Source organism: Temnothorax curvispinosus, unplaced genomic scaffold (genome assembly GCF_003070985.1).
Source record: "Temnothorax curvispinosus isolate PA1 unplaced genomic scaffold, ASM307098v1 QBEX01005984.1, whole genome shotgun sequence".
NCBI classification, from domain to species: Eukaryota; Metazoa; Arthropoda; class Insecta; order Hymenoptera; family Formicidae; genus Temnothorax; species Temnothorax curvispinosus.
In genome coordinates, this window is record NW_020215764.1 from 55,111 (window position 1) to 76,663 (window position 21,553).

Here is a 21,553-nt window from a genome sequence, read left to right on the forward strand (position 1 = left end):
AAGTACCCCTTGACAATACATCAAATGTGAGAGCGAATGAAGAAGGATTGCCGGTACGGAGGAAGTTGCCTTTGAATGCATAAGGCGTCTCAAAATTATTGGATATATGTATAAGACGTCTCACAACTTATACTAATGACAGAATCTTTGGCATTTTGGAGTCGATTAAAAAGGTCACCATTTATTGCAATCTTCCAATCCTGTTTTGCATGTATCTTGGTAATAAAGTTTTAAATAAAAATTTTATTGAACTCCACCTAAAATTACTCCAAAAATATATAATTTGTCAATCTTCATCGAAATTCAGTTCGAAAAAAAGCCCTTTTTCAAATTGTTTTTAACTCGAAAATTGATGTGTGTGTGTGTGTTGACGCTAGAGATCCTTTGGGATCTATGGGACACCCTATATACAAACGGAATTCCAACGAAGGGTAGAGAAATCTTGCAACAGCGAAGTTATGGAAGCGCCTGGAGGCGTATTGCGCGAGAATAGACGAAGGGATAGCGATGTGGAGAGAGAGAAGTACCACCGTCTCTTTCTCCCTCCCTCAATGTGATACATGCGAGAGAATATCGTGTCCTCAACCGTTGCATTGCCGGCGACATCGTGTAATGATACCCTCGAATGATAATCTGTTCTTAGCGGCGGCGATCTTCGCTCGGTTCAACTTGTTCTGACATCAATTAAAAATCATCGGATAAAATGTAAGAGTGAATAACTATATGATTTTGCATCTGTTATTTCTTGTTACTTCGATTTTCTTCTCTTACCTTTCATTTCAGTTGTGCCAATTTTTATTACAGTTCATATCCACTTATCTTTTGTCTTTCGACACTGTTTAACTAACAACAAGAGATAAATACCGATGAATTTAACTAAACCTCCAATTAAATTTTTCCGGATTTACGCATATTTCGCGCTTCAAAACACACATCCTTTTTCCATTTCGACGCTGAACCTAAATTAACTTAATGGAATTGACTCGCGTCTTTGGTGTCGTATCGTGTTTCGACGATACGTCGGCCAGTAACAACTGGTTGCGTCTTGCGTCACTGATCGCTGCGGATGTTCTCGATTTCTAGTTTCGTCATCTGTGGATTGTTGATCTTGGCTGCAGTTTGCAAATTCGGCGTCCGAGCGCGAGTTTGTGTCGCGCGATCGTTCCGCGATCTGTTTATCTATCCTCGAGTAACGCGTAACCGCGCGCGGTATCGCGAGGATAACGAATAGCGAGTTATCTAACGGTGCCATCGCGCATCGGAGAGGCGAACGAAGTCGCGGAAACTCGGCGAGCCGCATTGTGCGTAGAACAAATATAGGTGCTTGCAGCAAAATGTAATTTTTGCAGTAACTTCGGCCTTGCATTCACGTATCGTCAACATATCTGCTCTCTCTGCCGCTCTTCCGTTTTCGAATTGTATTACCCTTTCGGAAATAGCTGCCGATCCGCCGTCAGGTCTCTCTCTTGAGATGATCCATCTTTTCGTCTTATTGCATCGGAAAGCAATAAAAGTTAGTTCGAAAGTTATGCAGTCGATAGAATATCATATCGTGGTATTAAATTCTTGCTTGTGTACTATGTATATATAATAAATTTTCATTCGTATATTTATATACCTATAACAAATCCAGCTATAATAAATATATGAATATATATAATTGACGAAAATCATTGATTATAAGAAAATCGATCGACCGATCAAATCGTTTTCGATATTGCGTTAGCACGTGTCAAGCATATATGCATGAGAAATATTATTGATTCTGTAGTTTCGAAAATGTACGATGACAGTTTTGCACTTCGCGTAACTAGCGTAATTAAAAGTTGATGCTAATTTGAATTTCTGTTAAGTATCTGGTAAATAAAGAATAAAAAAATGTCGCTAAATAATTCATAAGCCGCTTATTTCCGCGCAATGCGGATTTACACTTTTTAATTTTCGGCGACCTCCAAAAATTTTTCGAAAACGCCGGTAAATTCCTCGAGCATCCTGCGGCAACGCGTCCGCTTCGCATCGGTTTATCCGAGCTAAGCCGAGGGAGATGCAGCTCGCTCTCGGGGACGCGGTTTTGCGCTCCAAGTGCCGTAGGCAAGACCTTGCCCTCTTTAAGGCAATTAATGACTCAATCGGGATCAGACTGATTGAGCCTTTATAAGGGCCCGCTGGGGTAAGCGCGCGCGGCGCGTGGCTGGACTTCGCGATGCGCAGAATGCACTTGCCTGGCCGCATTTATTAATGCGGTGGCGGCGGCGGCGGCAGCAGCGACGGCGGTGCATGAACCCAATTAAGGACGACGGAGAGTGCGGCTGAGGAAGCCAGGGATTCCTCGTCGTCATCGCGTGCTGCTGCGCTCACTTTTAACAGACTGGGTAACGATATAGCGAGACGCGCGAGCGGCGCGAGAGCGCGCGATTTTCCTCGCGATCGCGTCAAAAGTCACGAACCGCGTCCGCGCGCGCGGCGAAAACGGTAGCTTTTGGTGCCAACCTTCTTCCCGTCCTTCGTCCCGAATTATCACGCCAAGAATAGCGGGGGCACAATAGCGAGACGCGCTAACCCGTGCCGCGTACGCGAAATTTCAACTTTGTTATTTTCACGTTGGTGCATTAGACGGCGTCAGCTCGCGCGCGCGCGAGTATCCGGGTCAGGATGTATATTAAGACGAGTGTTTTATGCATAATGACATATATATGTATACCTATATATATGTATAGCGTAATGGTAACCACGGAGCGACACGGTCGCTTTTTGATATTAACTTAATCACGGACCCTTATAAATTGTATAAATCCGTTGAACGCGGGCGATCTCCGACGTGGTAGCCGCACGCGGACCGTGCGAGGTGCTAAAACCGGGGATTGGAACCGATTTAATTTCGGCAAGTTCGTATTTCGACGCCGCAGTGAATTCCGCGTTCGCGTCCGCGACAATGGAAGCTGAATGCTTGGCGTAAAGCTCGAGCTCTCTCCTGTATCCACGCGGTAATTGTATCTGTACGGAAATTGAACTCGCTGAAAATTGGCGCTCCTTGTCTCGAAGCCTCGCGTCTTTTATCAGCGGCAACGAGAGGGAGATCGTATTCTGAATAGGATGTGTCATATGCGCCTCACGGCAATTTTCGAAGTCACGTTTCGGTGACTCGGCGCGTTCGCGCATGTCATCGCGGGACAGACGACAGATTAAAACGGTAACAACATGATTCACCGCTGCTCATTGGAACGTTTTATCGTCTTGCGTTCGTCGCTCTGGCATCGGCCGGGGGCATCTCTTCTCTTTTGGTTTAGGCCAAAATTTCACGTGTCGCCCGTGTTAGCCAATAATTCCCCTGGCCGCGAGACGCGTGCGCCGAAGACGCATTCGCGTGGTTTCCCCGCTCGCGTTCGTCCGCTCGCTCGTCAAAAGCAAGTGACGTTAATGTGCAATAAATTAGCAGCCTCCCACACACATGGCGCGAGCTCCGAGCGTTCGCGGCGACTTGTCGCGCGCTACTTTCGCGACGTGTTGCTCTCAACTTTGCGGAAAAAGTCAAGGGGATTGGCGTGCGCTCTCTCTCTCTCTCTTTCTCTCCCTCTCTTTCTATGCGGTCGATGTTCGTTTTATTATGCTTTCGTGCCAAAAAGACACATCTCGGCTCTCTGTTAAATTGCGAGATGCATCTCTAGCGTGACGATCGACCCGTTTTCGAATCCGTCATTGGCGTTCTACAAAACTTTACCGGAGCATCGGGGTTTTCGATAAAAATCTTGATAAAGACGGTGATAATTCGATTTAATAAAATTTGACAATTTAAATTAATAAAATTAATTTTGCCGGCCGCACGTGGTTAGAATTATCTAATAGTAACGATGCGTCATCGCCGCGTGCGCCGTTCTGCAGGATCGTCGTCGGTTGAAGTCAGAATGTATCACGGCCACGCGTTATATATGAATATCCACAAATCACGCTATATTAATGGAACAAGTTTCTCGGCTAGACACGCAAACTGTATTCAACATATTTTATATGTATTATCGTATATATTTTGGACAAATTCACATTTTGCTACCGCGCGCTTTGTAAAGTAGGAAGAACATCTGGACGCAACGCGCGATTGCTGCGTATAATCGATCGCAAATTAATCCGCGCGCTCTTAAAAAAATAATAGCGTTGGCCACTACTGTGACTATATACTACGTTCCCAATTTAAATCGACAGTCGCTCTTCGCTCCTTCAAACAGCCCACGTTTTGTCGGACGCGAAATTCGGGGCGCCGCGTGAACTCTAATCCCTCGCGATGTCGTCGGCCGATAATTATTTTATCAATAATAGAGCGACGCGGCACGCGCAATTATCGCGCGTCCGTACGCGGTAATCATACCGCGCGGAAGCGCGTAAATTTATTCGCGAATCAATCTCGGCGGGTTGATTGGGTACGTCTAAATCGCTCCGAGAGGATAGCCGAATAAACACCGGAGGAGGAGGTGGTTTATCGGCGTAGAGCCGCGACGGGGTACCCGCCTACCGTAAACCGGTATAAGCCTTCCAGCCCTGTGGACAACACGATGGGCCGTGACACCACGGATTTATCGCGCCGTCATTTCCGTGTAAACAGCCGCTAACGCGCCGGTAATAAGAGAGACGGTGTGCCACGGCGATGCCTTTCGTTTTGCGTTTCCTTTGTCGTCGCCCGGGTCTCTACCTTGCGACGATAAATTACCCGTGCCGTTTTAATCGCGCGATATGTCGCGTGCGCGTTGAATGGCTCCGCGCCGCGCGTAATCGTGTCGTTCTGTTTGAACGACGAGCCGGCTCGAGTGGATTTAAGCCGTGACTATCCGCGACACGCGTTTATTAATGCCATCGGCTACCGTCGGCCGATCGAATATGCTGAACTCAAATCGACCTCTCTGACGGCTCTTTTTTTCGCTATGAGAGTAAAAAACGAAAATCAAGTGTGTGATACAAAGTACAGTGTATAAAGTAAACTAACTCATAACGGAGATGTGCACTTTTTGTATCGCGTTCACCCACAGGTACAACCAGTCCTACAATCAGCGAGAGGTCGAGATCGAGCGATGATAATAATATGTTTGCAATGAAATTTGATACTACGATTACATCGCGGGTCTCTCCGTTTCTTCGTGGATTGTAGAGATTATCGCAATCGTTGACCGCGCGCCGCACAACCCGCCATTTATTTCAATAAGAGCATTATGGGTTACCACGCGAGGCATTCTCTGCTAGGTGTTCGACGTAACGATTATTGATCCTCGCGCATTTACGTTAACACGGATTTTTTAACTACACACGCACATTTGCGCGTGCACACAGAAGTGTTATTCGCGAAACTGGTTGCGGAGAGACGTCCAGACTAGAAAACGAAGGCGAAAACGAAGGTCGAAACGGGGTTGACACGACAAGGGGGGTAAACGATCCGCGACGTCTTTTTTCAACCGTATGACCGAACCGGTTCCTCAAGATCGTGTAACATCTTTAAACCCGGTAATCCCACGGCAATTTAGCCCGAACAGATGTGTCACCGTTTTCTGACACCGTCATTTCGTTCGAATGCACAGAGTAGATCATTCAATCTCGGCAATCGTATTCTCGCTTTCTTAAGGATCGCTTTCTCATCGCAAGGATATACACAGTAGGTAAATATTTTACTGTAAGCTGATATTGTTGCAAACAATTTCTTACAAATGAATCATTTTGTCATTGGCGTATTTAGAGTTTAGGAAGATATGTATATCGATTACGACATCTTACAAATCGAATTTTTAAATGTGTCATCGTGGCAAAGTTAAAAGGCACCGTCCGGCGATTTCCGCGAAGCAAAAGCGGTAACGCAATTTTCGATGTACGTCGCGAAAATCTCATTAGCAGCAAAAATTCAATCTAACACGCTCGCCAAACACTACTTGCGTCGTGTATATTTACTACAGTTAAAATATCGCGTCTACCAATTTTCGCGGAGCAAAGCAAGCGATAATGCGATTTCCAATGTGCGCCGGTAAAACCTTGTTACTAGCAGCAGAAATTTAATCTAATATTTTCATTAAACTACTTGTACGATATATATCTGTGCCTTTATATTGTTTTGTATGCCGCGACCGTAATTATAATGTGCTATCTCCCAATTTTATGAAACACCATAAGCGACAAAACGATTTTCGGCGCGTGTCGCAAAAAATTTCATTAGAGTTGAATGTTATTCGAGTTTAAAAATCTTTTAGAAACGCTGTCCACACATTTCACCGTCAACAGCGACTTGAAAATACAGAAGCTGATATAATTTTTCGTCAAAGTACATTAATATCGATAAATTGGAACATAAGCGAGATAGTAATTAAATAATCATTATCTATGTTATGACATAAATGTTGTTTAAAAAAAAGGTAGACATAATGGATGGTTATTTAGCACATTCATCATTCGTACACATATTCATCAATCACGAAGACATGATCGCGAGAAATTCTGCGGCGAAGGTTAAAATGTGAGATCGCGAGGCCGCTCCACCTTTTTTATCGCTCGGTATTAATTATCAATTTTGCAGCTTGCCTTTTGGACTCTCGTTAAAAGAAGGCTCGTACCGCTAATTGATACCTAATCGTCGGGGGTCAAGGGGCAATCGGAGCAAAACAGTAGCCGATCGGACTGCAAAATTTATCTTTTTCACGTTCCTCGATGCATCTTGCTCGCATCCAGAGGAGCATTTGCTTTATCGAGGTGCGCATAAATCACGAAAGGTCGCTGCTTATATCTCACGGTATACGCGATTGTATATAAATATAAATATATTTTTTTTCTTTCATATCATCATTACATTGACAGCTCGCGTATCGTTATTGTTTGCAACAATATTGAAGCAATAACCGTAAAATATAGCTACTTGACAGTACGGTGTTAAAGCGTTATGGTTCACGTTTTTTTATCGATCTATAATTTAAAATTGATGATGAAATAAACGACAAACTGATATAACGCGAGATTTGCTCATTAAAATTATTTATACGGAAATAGTTATACGGAAATAATTAAACGCACATACTTTATAAACAGCCAGAAGAACATTGTGCGATATAATGAAAGTTCTTCGGTCATTCCTAAAGCTGTTTGTAAATGTATGCCTCTCCGTAAGTGACGAAATAAGGATTCCTCCTTTCTGTCCTAAAGGTGTTTCGTCTGCTGCGTGGATTTCGACATAGAGTATGACGAAACTTCTTATATCGGCATCGCGCACCAAATATTTAGCGCTACTGAATATTTATATTGCAAGTCAACCATGTTATAATTAATTATTTTTCACGTTTTTATTATTCGATTATTCGTGCGATTAAAAATTTGATTTTGTGTTTTTTTTTTAGTAAATAAAAAGAATAACAAAAATCGCGGATCTTAGCAAATTAAAAATTATTTCGTGGATTATTTTTGGAAAAGAAAAAGCTTCTCGGCCTTTTACATAAGGTAATTGAAAACTTGTATTGTCAGCAACTGTATATTATAGATTATTGTCATTTTTGAGCTCACAATTTGTATTTTTTAACCACTTTGTTTGCCATTTCGACCGAGAGTGAATGGTACAAAAAAGCTTAAAAATATGTATAGTTTGTCACTATTGGACTATATGAAGCGTAGTGTAATATAATATTATACATCATGATATGTTTTGTTCACGATTTGTTATAAAACCAAACAATCAAAGCTTTTCTAAAAACCACCAAGATAAAAATTGATAAAAACTCGTACAATCATCGTCGTTTAAAAAATGATTTCCCGTCTGAACGTAGTGGTCGCAAGTGTCCCACGCGATTCGAAATCGTTTCTTCCTGTTCTATAGCGCAACTAACCCGCTGCTGCTGCCCGCGCGCGATTTCATCACGGAGAGGCTCATGCCGCTCACTTTTCCAGCAATGGCCAGCCCGAGCTGCCCGAGTTCGAAGCGAGCCGCGTGTCGCGATTATTGCTCTTTTATGGCGCTGCTGGGGCAAAACGATGGTGCGACGCGGTTCTCTCCGGTCGACCGAACGACCGCTTTTCGTCCTTTCCCACGACACGCTTGTCCGTCAATCCGTCGTCAGTATCCGCGGGTAACTCGATCGCATGGCAGCCTCGGGGAAGTTATATTGGCCATGATCGAATCGCAGTGGCCGAGGTGCCAACAAAATATGCCTGAGGAGGGAATCGTGGTCCGCTCCTCATCCATCTCCGCGTGGGAGGAAGAGGAGCGAGAGCGGGCTGGATTGCCAGGTCCAGGTGAATTATCCAGGGTCCGGGCGGAAAAAGGGACGAATATCGCCGATAAAACGCCGTCATGGGCAGCGATAAATTGCTGGCGTGGCGGCACGATTACTGCTGCGCCAGCGACGGAAAGTCCTTGCGAGCAGGGTATAAGGTGGGTGGCTCAACGGTCGTCGCTGCCGCTGCCGCCGCTGCTGCTGCTTCTGCTGCTGCGGCGGCGGCGAAGCTGAGTCGGCTGTTATTCCGAACCTGGACCAGCGAGTGAATTTCTGCGTGTAATTAAGAGGAGCCCACGCGCTGCCCTTATCTACGATCCGAGAGATTTTATTTATCATGCTTGCTCACGGTGGCATTCAAAATACCTAACAATTTAAAAGAGTTGCTCCGGTGTTCGTTACTAGAAATGATAATAACAACGACCGTGTTTATTATTTAATTTTACATACAAGACTCTATCACAAAATTGTGCGTCTCAACGCAAGAAATTAGACATTAGATTTGACAATATAATACATAGCGCAAAATTTCCTCCTCGCGATATAGCAAAAAGGATTACACTTTTTAATTGTGTTTTCAATTGTATAACTGTGATATTTTCTTTTTATTTATATATATTATATTGGAGATGATCCAGAATCACAATTACTCGTATCACTCTCAACTTTTTCGATTACTTAATACTTGATTATTTAATTACTTCTTCCTTTGACTTTGAACTACTTCCTGACACAATGCTGTATCATATCGCGTATATATATTTGACGACAAAAATATTTATACACTTAAAATATAAATTATTATTTGTGCTTCGACTCTAAATGAGACAGATTTCTCTCTCGTACGGCCGCGGTGGTTGACGGCGCGATTTTAGATTCGGCAGAACCATCCCTTCGATCAATACGAAAGGTTCGTTAATAGCGAATGCTGCGTCGCGCCGTCCTTCGACAGTTAGGCCACACCGGATTGCCGCACACCGCGTGCGTGTGCACGGGCTAAAGCTCGTGATAACATCCCCGAACGAGCTTGCTCGTGCCCTTTCTCCATTATTATCCTTATGACATGCAGATTGCGTATTACACGCGGTGCGTCACTTTGAAGCGCATAATGCACCGTGTATACGCGAGTGCCCCGCGGCACTGTCTGCGAAGCATCGCGCATTTGTCCTCGGGTCAATTTAACAGTTTCATCTACAGCAATTAGCTCTACCATCCTGCCTCTAAAAAGATGGAAAAGAATGCTGCGACACGTGCGAATTATACCATGGGCCTCGCGCCTTCTTTCCTCTCGTTGCAAAAAAGGCCATTACGCTCTAGAGACGAATTAAAAACAATGTCAGTTTTCTTTCGATACAAAGGAAACGCTCTCTTATGTTAAATAACGATTAAAAAACGCGACACGTCATGCGTAAATAAGCAAGCGGCGCTTAATCATTTTCCTAGTCGTTAATTAGTTTAAGACTGATTTTCTGCTACAACTAACCGATTCCATTTCCACTTAAGGCTTAATAATTGCTGATGCGGGCGATCTGCACGTAAAATATCACCGCGAGATATTATTACGGGGAACAATTCGTCGGATCCCGCGGGCACATCAATGGACTCGATATTGTCGTTGTGTCGTCGTTTAGTAATCTGCTAGCGAACTCTCGTTCGCGACACGCGGAAAACACGCCGCGTGCGACGGATAATGCCCCGAGTCCGCGAGAGTTCAAAATATCCGGTCCACACACGTGCGTTTATACGCCTCGCGCGTTTCATTCTTCCTTCCCCGTTTTCATCTCGTCCCTCCTCTCTTTCTCTAACTAGTAGACAAACCCCATGTGCATACATACGCACGCGTGCTCTTTCGACATGCCCGGCTACGTGCGAACTTCTATACATGTGTGTACTCGCGTACTATATATAGACTTCGCGGGAGGGGTTTGGGAGAGCTAGCATGACTCCCTGGCATTGATCGTACTGCCACCCCATGAGCAACCCCTAATAACACCCTCCTGCTGTCCCCCGTTTCCCCGGTTCCCGCTTCTGTCTCTCTCTCTCTATCTCCCCTTCTGTCTCTCTCTCTCTCTCTCTATTTCTCTTTCTCACTCCTCTCCCTCGGCGCCGCCGCCCCCTCGCTCCAAACTGCGCCCTTTGCTAACCCAATCTGAGACCCCTGCAGGCGGCGGCTCTCAACCAGCGGTTCCGTGCGATGCGACGCGACACGACGCGACGTGCCGAGCTGAGCCATGCGGGCCAGCTGGCCGGTCAGCTGATTCCCAACGGCGCGGCACGACGCGGCGCGGCGCGGAGCGAAGCGAAGCGGTGCGGTGCGGTGCGGTGCGGAGCGGCGCGTCGGGACGCCCATTAGCCACGCGAACTAAACTAAAGCCATTAACTCCCGCGGCTTAATAACGGGCGAAGCCACCCACGGCGACCTGTTTGCAAATCCCGCGGACTCCGACGGGTTGCGACGAGATATCGGCCACGCCGCCGCGCCGCGCCGCGCCGTGCCGATGCCGCTTCCGGCACGAGCACGTGGGGCGTCGTACGGTGCCGACCGGAGTAATCGGACGCGGCCTGACCCCTTACCTTAACCCTTTCAAGCACGCGGCGGTTAACACGGTCGATAAACATGCGTCAAAAGTAAAAAGTACAGAGTCATATAATCGTGCTGGGAAAATACAAAATAATCTCACGAATTTTGTTTAAATTTTAAATAAATTATCTGTAGAGCAGAAAGCATATCATTCTTGATTATTTCGACTCCGACTATATGTATATTATATTACGTATATGCACGGATTTTTCAATAATTAATGAATTTATCGAATGCTCGTAGTCGACATACACGTATATATTTGCGAACTTAGGGAAAGAACTGGCTAGCGACTGTTTCACGTGTTACAATCTGAAATATCGTCACGTTGGAGAAGTAAACAGATTCTCGAAAACTCGGAATGTCTAAACTTTCAGGAAGGGTCGGGGACTTATCGAACGTAAATGTCCGATGCTATAACCGAGTATCGATGGGAACGAGTCGTCGCGCAAGATAACCGCATGGCGATCGATACCCGTGCCAATGTTATTTTAGTAACGATGAATTATGCCCGTCTTTTGCAATCAAGAAGAGTAAATTGCCTCAACGAAAACGTTTATGTTAGACTTACATACATAAGATTTACGAAATATCGTTATATATATGTGCACAAATTTCGTAAATTGCTAAATTATAGTTAAAAAAAATTTGTTTACTTTGACGAGCATAAAATTCTTAGGAAAATTGAGGTCATTTCCGTCAGAGAAGGAAAATTACTCGCAGATCCCCACGTCGAGCTGAATATTATTATATTTCAACGATGAATATACCGCAACGGCTCTTGAAATCGATCAATTCCCTGATTAATGGCTCTATCTTATCTACGTTGAGTGTTTATGGTAGCCTAGCGGTATTAGACGTGCAATGAATAAATTCGCATTGAACTAGTCACTTCAAGTGCAACGAGAGAAAGGTTTTCTCTTTAATAGAACCTCTGAAAAGATAATTTCAGAACGCAGCGAATATCAAGAAATTGTGTTTTTATTCATTAAGCAACGATGTCTTCACACAACAATGTCACAATTTTAGCGTATTCTATGCGAGATATAGACATTACGTGTTCCACGAAGCATCTGCAAGGACGTTTGTGAAAATACGTGTTATACAACGTAGGAATGATAATAGTCTATAAAAAAAAATATTAATGATAGAGAAAGTAATAAATCTCCTTTGAATATTTCGTTATAGTCCAGCAAGTGTATACATGTCGTTTCTAAGGGGCACAGCCTTGAAAAATTCTAGGCCGCGTGCCGACTCGAGCGCGCGCGCGCGTGTTAGGCACTAGTTTTTCACTCGGCGGATTAGTTCCGTATCGACGGAATGATCTGTCACGATCCTCTGCCCCGGGATTCGAGATAGACAGACAGCAGGGATGCAGGAAGGCGGGCAAAAATTCTGGCGGGCGCGCTCGCGCGCAACCCGCACCGCACCGGCCGTGGTGCCGTGCGACGAATTAATTAGTTCGATCGTGCGGCACGTCTTGAATGAAAAGCCGGGGAGTTACATGCGCGCACGCCGGGGTTATTGCACGACGGCACTCTACGGCCGCTACGTGTTCCGCGTGAAATTACATTATCGAACTAAATTAGCGCGATTCAATACCGTCTTACGAAGTCGCGGCCGATTCGTCAGGCGATGCGCACTTCTTTCCGATGTGTCCGCCAGTTCCGGAGGTAATCGCGTCCGTCATCGCGTTACATCAGTTTACGCGCGATTACTATTCAACGTGACAAATTGCGAGTGTCAAATGAAAAGACTATTTTTAAGAAAAAAAAATTATTAATATAATTTTAATTCCATTCTTAAGTAAACTTTTTACATCTAGTTTATTTTAAAAGAATATGTTGATTTCTTAACTACATGCATTAAAATAACTCGTGATTTTGTTAATATAAAAATTTCTAGTTACTGTGACGTTTTATTTCTTTGTTTGATAATGTTTTTTTTTATATTTAGAATTATTAATTGTAATATGTTGCGTCGAGCAATCGTTCTTTGATCGAACGATACAGCGAACGGGACGAAAGATTTGTCCACGCGTCCCGTCACTCCCCAATAAACCGTACACGATAGTGAGTTACCCCTGCAACCCTTGAGATCTCGACTCACCCCTGGCAAATCTGCTCCGCACACGTACGTACACACACGCACGCGTGTACACGCGTGCGACGCAGTGACGTGTTCGCCGGGGTCCCATAGCGTCGATTCTCCAGAGACGAGAAAGTCCAAGTTCTTTTCCGACACGATCGATCTTGGGAGAGTATTTTTTCGTGAAAAAAGAAAATCATGTCAAACTTGCTCCTGCGTCTTGATCCGATCTGTCAACCATTCGCAATTATTCATTCTATTATTTGACTCTGTCTTATCTAATATTCTGTCATCTTTTTCTTTTCAAGTTATCGCTAAACATATTTCTCAATTTAATCAATCACGTTGGTTTTACTTTCACATATAGGAGAAGTTGGCATATCTGTTTGTCCATATATTTATCTATCATGTAGATCGCAAAGTTAGACGCTTATCTATATGCAGTTTTTAATGCTTTCTCGTGACATAGATTTCGAGAAATCTTTGCTCAAGCGATTTATCTTATCGATCGAATGAAGAGTCAAAGGAACCGTCTTATCTTTTCGTCGAAGGCTATTTTTGACATCCTGATTTGTCGAAACCCATTTGACCACGTTTTCAATGTTTTAGCTAATTAAAACTAATTCCACCTAGCTCAGCAATCGGCGGAAAAAATTATCGTTCCCTCTCGCGGCATCATTCGCATTACCGGATGTTTAGCACCGACATCACAAATCCGGTGGAAAATCACAGAAATTCTTCTGTGGTGGATTTTATAGAATCTTAATAAAGCAATAACGTATACTTCTGCAATGTCAGTCAAGGAACAAGTCCGAGACGCAGCACATACGTTTAGCAGTCCGCGCGCAATTATCATTCCTGCATTAGGTATTACAGGAACGTTTTATGTCTACTCTGTTTATCTTTGTCTCTCGCCGCAGCTAAGCGCGTTATAATTAGCATAGCGATTTTACAAGGTCACTGATACACGGAAGAAATCATGGCACGTAGGTATCACGAAGGTCGATATCACGAGTTCGGGGGAAAGTCCGACTTCGTCCGAATGCACCAGGCAGCAAGAAATCTCACATGATCTTGTATCGATAGGCTTAGCGTTCACTTTTTTCTGAACGTTCGATCTTTACCCACTCGTCTCTTTTTCGTAGATCGGAATGTTACGCGCGTCGCGTGAAATGTCGCGAGCAAACGCGTAACGTGTTAAATATAGTATCGATCGTATAGGTCGAACGTATTCCTGAAATTCGTATACCGGAAATGCGGCGCGCTCGGAGTCTCTGTATTGCTGGAATATTCTGCGTACTCTTGTTATTAATCACCGCACCGCACTCGGTTCTTAATGATCGCTCGTCCGGCCTCGGGGCGCGAATATGCGCGCGGTACAACACCATCCCGGGCATTCTGAGCACTAAATATTATCAACGCGACGTTAATTACCCGCCGGTTAACCAACTGCTACTCCACGGGACCGACCGGGAGCCGCCGAGGGTTTGATCCTCGATGATTTGGAAGCCATTGATTAAGGCATGTAACTGTATCCTCTGTGCTTCTTGTATTGAAAATTATGCAGATGAAAAGGACATCATAGAAAATGTTGTGCCAATGATTTATTTCGACTTACAATTAGAATAAACGTTTCAGAAATTTTTAGATTTGATCTCAGTCGAGAGAGAAAGAAACGAATCGTTTGTTTAAATAAATATAATTAACAGATTTTACAATAATGATAAATATAACAATATTCAAGTAAGATAAAAAAAATACAGAATAAATTCACGTTTACGTTCGTCATTGCAAAGTTATTGCAATCAGTTCGTCGTTGTACCGGTTAATTTGTGAAAATTAGACATACCAATATCCAATTGGTATAATATATGTTTGATAATGTTATAATTGATCCGTGACATTAAATTATTGGCGTCTAAATGATCGCCGACAATTGAACTGACAGCATAAACATGACGACCTTCGTGTCATTATGAATTTGATGTAGCATTAGTTCACCAGCTGAGCGACTAAACTTTCGTCGTCGATACACAATTACGTGCATGCATTATTTAAAAATCAGTTTTAAAAGTCTTCATATTCACAAGATAACTTGCACCGAAGTTCTAGGCCAAAACTTTATTAAATTGTGCTTCTCTATCTTAAAGGAGCGTCCGAACTGTCTCGATGAGAGAACTATGTTTGAAAAATACTTTTTTTAACGGGATTTTCACTAGGGAAACAAACCTGAATTTTGGGAATTTTTGAATCTCGAAAATGTCATTGAGAGAAATCGGAACTTGCAAAAATTAATTTGTTACAATATAATAACCTAGCATCCTTATTCCAGAATTCTGGAAAATTGATTTCGATAATATCCAGCGACTCTAAAGTAATAATTTCTCAAAGTTTTTTCGAGGAAGTCGATTAGAGACCGGCGTTGTTGCGCCCGGGCCCTTCGACACTACAGTGCCGGTTGAAACCTCCGCTTCCGTAACGCGGCGAGTTAAAGGGATCGAGAATTGGCGCGGTCGTGGTGAAAGTCGTAAACTACATTTCGCGAATCTGTGCCATGTCCGAGCGCGTTTTGCGACGTGCCCGCGCTCGGAGAGGGCCGACCAACCGGTAGTATTAATCACGTACCCCTCGGGGCCTTACGAAAATTCGCGCAGTGTGGCGACGCGACGCGACGCGCGACGCACGACGCACGACGCGACCGGGACGACGTGTTGCATGCATGAAACATTCGCGACGCGCACACACGCGAAAATAACACGCTATACACAGCACACCTAACATGAGCGATCGGTCTGATCTGACAGATCGTTGCCTGTCCCCAGGAGGCATACTCCAGCCTATGGCTACAGCCAACCGGACTACAGGCTCCACGAGTTGAACAAGAGGTTATCGCAGCGCACGGAGGTAAGTACACTTTCGAATTCATTTCTCTTTTCTCCTCGTTTCCACTCGCGTGTATTATTGCGCGTATTTGATGTATGTACGAGAGTCCGGCGAGTCTCACTTACCCTTTGTCGACCCTTCGTATATTCGCGCGATTTATCCGTGCGCGCGCACGCATGCGATCACGTTCGCATGTTTGATGCGCGATCGATTCCATAAATTATTCACGAGACAAATCCCGCAAACGTGTCTTTAATATCAATTTCAAAAAAAAAAAAACGAAGTAAAAAGTTGAACGAGGCTGATGGATACACCAGACGCCAAACTCAGTCGCATTTAATTGTAAAACATATCGTTTTTGTGTGTGATTAAATTAAAAAGTCTTGTCACTCGCGGCACATGCAGGACCCAAAATTTCTGATACCTAATAGACTACAATTATTATACGCGATGGTTTTGTCAATTTTCCGATTATCACGTAAACAAAGGGGAAAGGGTTTTTTTTGTAAAACCTGGAAAATAAATATTTCTTTGAAACGATGAAAAAAATATTTGCGGTATCGAAATGGTCAACGCGACGAAATTTACGGTATGCTTAATCGAACGCGCTATATTTATCGCAATTCGAGATGTCGTTATTTTGATAAAGGTTATTGCACGCCGTTTTGTTTAATCGCGCTTGCTAAATCGCTCGCAATTTTCATCCGCTTCTGACGTTTGTGTTGTGAAAAAAGCTTGAGCATAACTTCAAAATCAACTTTTCTGTCGTATTTATGCGAAAAATACAACGAGAAAGATTCCAAGTCTCATTCATATTCCAATGGAATTATTTACAAAAAAATATATAATGCGCGAGACTAACAAACGAAAACAATATAAATAAGTGCGTATAGCTTTGATCACATCTCACAATTATTTCGCCTTCGGCAAAGTCACAAGATGAATGACGAGTTATTTACGCGGAAAATGCTCTCGTCCGAAACATAGTAAGGGAAATCTTCTCCTCTAAAGCCCCGCGCTCGCGGCTTTTTGTTACACTATAAAATTATCTGGCCCATATTCCGCCGGCAGATAAACCAACCTCTTTTGAGAGATTCACGATAATGGCGATAAGATATGATCCAGGGAACACATTGTTGTTCGCGCACATGTCGTTCTATTCATCGGGTCGATTTTGGACCGTCGAAGATTAATCGAGGTTACATGCTAAAGAAAACTGTGCTATCGCGGCGTCGTGAGCTTAGCTTACTTTTGATTTTGATGTTTGCAAATAAATCACATGCTGTTCCATCAATATATTTATAGAATGATAAAATAATAGAGAATGAAAAAAAAATGACATACAATGATAAATGATAAAATAATATAGAATGAAAAAAAATGACATATAATGATAAATATATATCTAATTAAAGTTAGCTTTAAAAATTATAATAGAATAATAACACCAAAAATTTACAAGATATTTTTTTATAATGTAACTAAAATTTCTGTACACGATATTACGATAGTTTTAAGTGGAATACATTTAAAGTAATATGCCCTACATTTTGACATTTTTAGTAAAATCAAAAATATGATGGAACCTTGTAACGATTCTGAATATAAATCGCTTTGTCGTCGCTATCTCTGTATGGGTACTCATAAGTCTGTGCTACGTATACACGTCGAAAATTATTCCCCATCAACGACTCGCAATTTACGACAGGCAGCAGCGATCATATATATTCCTTTTTGAAGGTTTGATACTTCGCGGAGTAGTGGTCAATATGTCATTAGGATTGAGTAATGCGAGAGAAGAAAAAAAGAAAGCGCCCGAGGTTAATGCGTTCTAATGAGCCTCCGCTTCTAGTACCGCGTTCATTAATCTTCGAGTCGCGGATGGACAACCGGTCTTCTTCCCTGGGAGGTCTCGATAAGCGGCCCGAATAAATTCTTCTGGTTTCTGTCGTTAGCGTCGCATAAGAGAGGAGCGGCAGGCGAAGTGGCCGGCTGTCAGTGTCTTTCGAGATTGTATACGCGTGCCAGCACGAAAAACTTTACCGCGTGTTTAGCTCTTGTCCGACGAGTTTTCGGAGCAGATTGTCACGACGCGGACACTTTGCGAGGCTTTCTTTTTAAGTTCCTGCTTTACTTTTTCAATGTACAGTTTTGTTACAGATATTATTGCGCCAACTAAAATATCCGAGTAGGATTCTTATCGAGCTACCATTTATCGACACCTTTTAACGCCATCAGATTTGCAATTTTATAAATTCTACGAAAAATATACATAAATTTTTTTCTATGCATCTTTCATTCGTTAAGAAATACGTAACATATATTCTACTGAAGGGGCAGAAGACAGAATGATTTCTTTTCATTATCTTCGATTATCTTGGAAACACATTGCTCTTCTCGCGATTGTAAATGTATAAGTCATCTTACTCGGCCATGTCTGAAAAGTATCTACGCGAACGGTATTTCGCAGTGAAAGGAGACATTTTTTCCTGACCGTATTCGTATACGTACAACAATCATCTCGGCAAGCGCTGAGCTATTCGGGAAATTTTGCTCTTCTCTCTTTAGCCATTCTCGCGCACGGCGCACGGGGACTGGGCGAGTGCGAATTATATTTCGCTGGCACAAGCATATATGAGATCGCGCGCGCGTGAGAGAGAGAGAGAGAGAGAGAGAGAGAGAGAGAGAGAGAGAGAGACAAAAAAGGAGCGTACCTGTCAATATATGTATACGCATGTATACATGTGGACCGCATCGATCGTTACGCGATAGGGGCAAGAAAAAGTCAGAATCGAACCGGCATATTGCAATTGCTTTTACTTATGCATACTCGGACCATATATTCCGCGTATTCGACCCGAATTCGCGTTTAGGCCGTCGACGTAAGTAATTATCGGCTTTCCTCTCCTTTTTTTCTCGCAAAGAGAAATTCATCCTTTCCATTTGCTTTTTTTTTTACCAATTTCAATTGGTTTTTCTCGAAGCAAACGCCGATTTTATCCCAAACGAATTATGCAATCGGTGGTTGAAATCCGGCGCGGGGCGACTCCGGACAGCGTTTGTGCGCGTTCAACAAGCAGAACGAAATCGCGTGGCGCGCGCCGATAGATCAAAGCGAAAATAAATTCTTCGTTAAAAAAACATTTACGTACACTATCGGGATATTAGTGCGCGCGCGTGAAAGTGGCGCCTCTCGGTGAAATTACGATGTGTCGTATGGCGGTTAAAATGAGCGCAAAGAGAGTTAACGCGTCCGCTTGCAAGCGCGCGTTTATGCCACCTTTTAATGCCCGCGACGCGTTTCGACAAGCCAATCGGACACTCTTGCACGCAGCGCCAGTTTTATTTTATGAATCGCGCCCGGCGGCGACTTCGAGTGAGAAGAGCGTAAAAACAAAAACAAAACAAAAAAACGTTTTTCACCGCGACGATGTAACCGAAGCGCCATTACCGCCGCGGCCATCGGCCAAAGATTGCAAACCCCGTGCAATCTCTTTGCCCCGAACGAATCGCCGGTGATCGTTTTTGCAGTAAACGCGTTGTTTAATTGTAAACCGGAGGTTGCGGTCAAACGCGTCCGTCGGGGAAAATTGCGGGAAAATACGGTCGACGCAGCGCGTTAAGCTCGAGGACCGCAGAATTTTGCTCAAAAAAAAAAAAAAAAATTAAAAGAAACTTATCGACATTTTACAAAATACTTCGCAATTAAATATAACGATAGCGAGTTATACAAAGAAGTTAGAGAGAACAAAGCTCTTTTGATTTTCAGCAAGCACGTGCCAAGATAAAAAAAATATAAATTTCTCTCGGAAATATCGCGGGTCTCTCACGTGATCTAGCACGCGATCACGACAAGCGGCTTCCATAAATTGCAGTTGCAATGATTGTGCACGTGAGTCGCGCCGCTACTCATGCGTTTTGACCTGTGCGTCTCACGACGACAGGCGCACGTACGAGACGCTTTTGAACACGACCGCGTAAAGTCGACAGGAGCAAACGAGACGTGAAGCATCGCAAAGACAGCGATCCAAATTTCAATGTTACAATCCTTTCGAACCGTGACGACCCGCTTCGGCATCATTTCACCTCTTCCCTTCGTTTCCTCTCGTTCGATTGACAAATGTAGAATATTCCAAAATTAGACAAAATTCAATTCTTTGATTCAATTATCGAGTTTTTTTTTTTAATAAAAATTTAATTTGGTCAATTTTCTCTCGCTTTTTTAAATATGCAGAATTACATGTCTCAGTAGTATTAAATTAAATTTCAAGAAAAGTTTACTTATTGAAATTTTAATGCTTAGTTATTTTAATTGGAAATTAAATTCGTTAGAAACTTCCTATACATAACTTAAACTTATGAATGATTATGCACGTGTATTAAAAGTTGACTCCAGGTTAGTCTCGGTCATTGCACAACCATTCTATTTTCGTATGTAACGTAGGGTTCTGTACTCTTAACTTGATATTCAGTCACACAACACGACGTTCCTTTCGTTTTGTACTACTCTCTTGTAACGTACACGTTGTTATCTACTTTTCTTTCACTTTTCTTTGTAAGTTTTTCTTTATATATTTTTCTTTGTATTTACTATTTGTCGTGTATACTCATATATCATGTATAGTATCCTGAGAGAGTTTACTACTCTCTCTCCCTCTCTCTCTTTGGAAATAAATTCTACTCTAGTCCTTCTCCGTTCTCTCTCTCTCTCTCTCTCTCTCTCTCTCTCTCTCTCTCTCTCTCCACTCTTCGCGTTTTTCGACCAGCTCTATTCCCCCCACGCGCGTGGACACACGCGTACACACGCACACGCCCGCGCACCCGTTCGCGAAGTTTAGCAAACGACATGGCGTGTCCCACGGTCATAAATCATCTTTCCTCGCGCTATCGTCGCATCTCGTGCGTTGTCAGCATGCGTTTGCAAGGTTCACCGTCATTTCTTCCGCTGCTTCCGTCAGCTCCGTGTTAACGTCGCCGCAGAGACGAGAAAAGAGTATCTCGGACCCCGTCATTGACCATCCTTCGATTTGTAATGATACTGATGTTGAAACAATGAAGACTCGATCGATTCGTGATCAAAATCTAATCTAAAAGAGAAAAGAAGAAGCCGGCGCAGATATTCGCCGGGCGTTGCGAATGCGTCGTCGCGCGCGAATCATTCTGCGTATACTCGCAGGTATAGTACAGCGACGCTGTTTGATTATGTCGAAGTCAAGTCAGTGATTAAATATATTTACCGTTTACCGTTGCTTCGTCAAATGTATATACAAGAGTGATTGATGGGAGGGTAAATAAAGAATGACGCAGTCATTTAAGAAGAAGGAAGTGAAAATGAAAAGAGCTCGCGTAGATTATCTAAAAAAAACTATTGTACTTAACAAGGAGTCTGTTAAATACACACATGCAGGAAATAGAATCGTGATGATTGGCGAATAAAAGAAGAATAAAAAATAAATAGCACTTCTCCAGAAAAAAAGGCCGCGTTCCATCGTACATATAAGCAAGCTTATAGAAAGCCGTGTGACCCGTAGTAGAGATATATGAACTATGTTGATTAGCTCGTAGTCAAACTTGCACTAAATCTCTCTTCTACGGCTATATCCGATGTACCCGTAATTGCACGAGCATAATTAGTATCTCGCGTAATCGCGGGATATGCGCGGGCAAAATTTCGTGCGTTATTGATATAAATGGCAATCGGCGCAAATCGTGTAAAATGCCATACAGTTCAAGAATCTGACGGTTCGCCTTGAATCGCTTACGAATCGACGTTGATTCA

At 43.2% G+C, this 21,553-nt stretch overlaps 1 protein-coding gene across 2 annotated transcripts in view; it reads left to right on the top strand.

The window, feature by feature from the left end:
- Window positions 1-21,553, top strand: part of LOC112455283 (LIM domain-binding protein 2) — an 85,732-nt gene that overhangs the window by 46,758 nt on the left and 17,421 nt on the right. For both annotated transcript variants that reach the window (XM_025017089.1, XM_025017090.1), the window contains exon 2: window positions 15,696-15,795. In XM_025017089.1, the coding sequence (XP_024872857.1) occupies window positions 15,696-15,795 (100 nt within the window). The remainder of the gene's footprint in view (window positions 1-15,695; window positions 15,796-21,553) is intronic.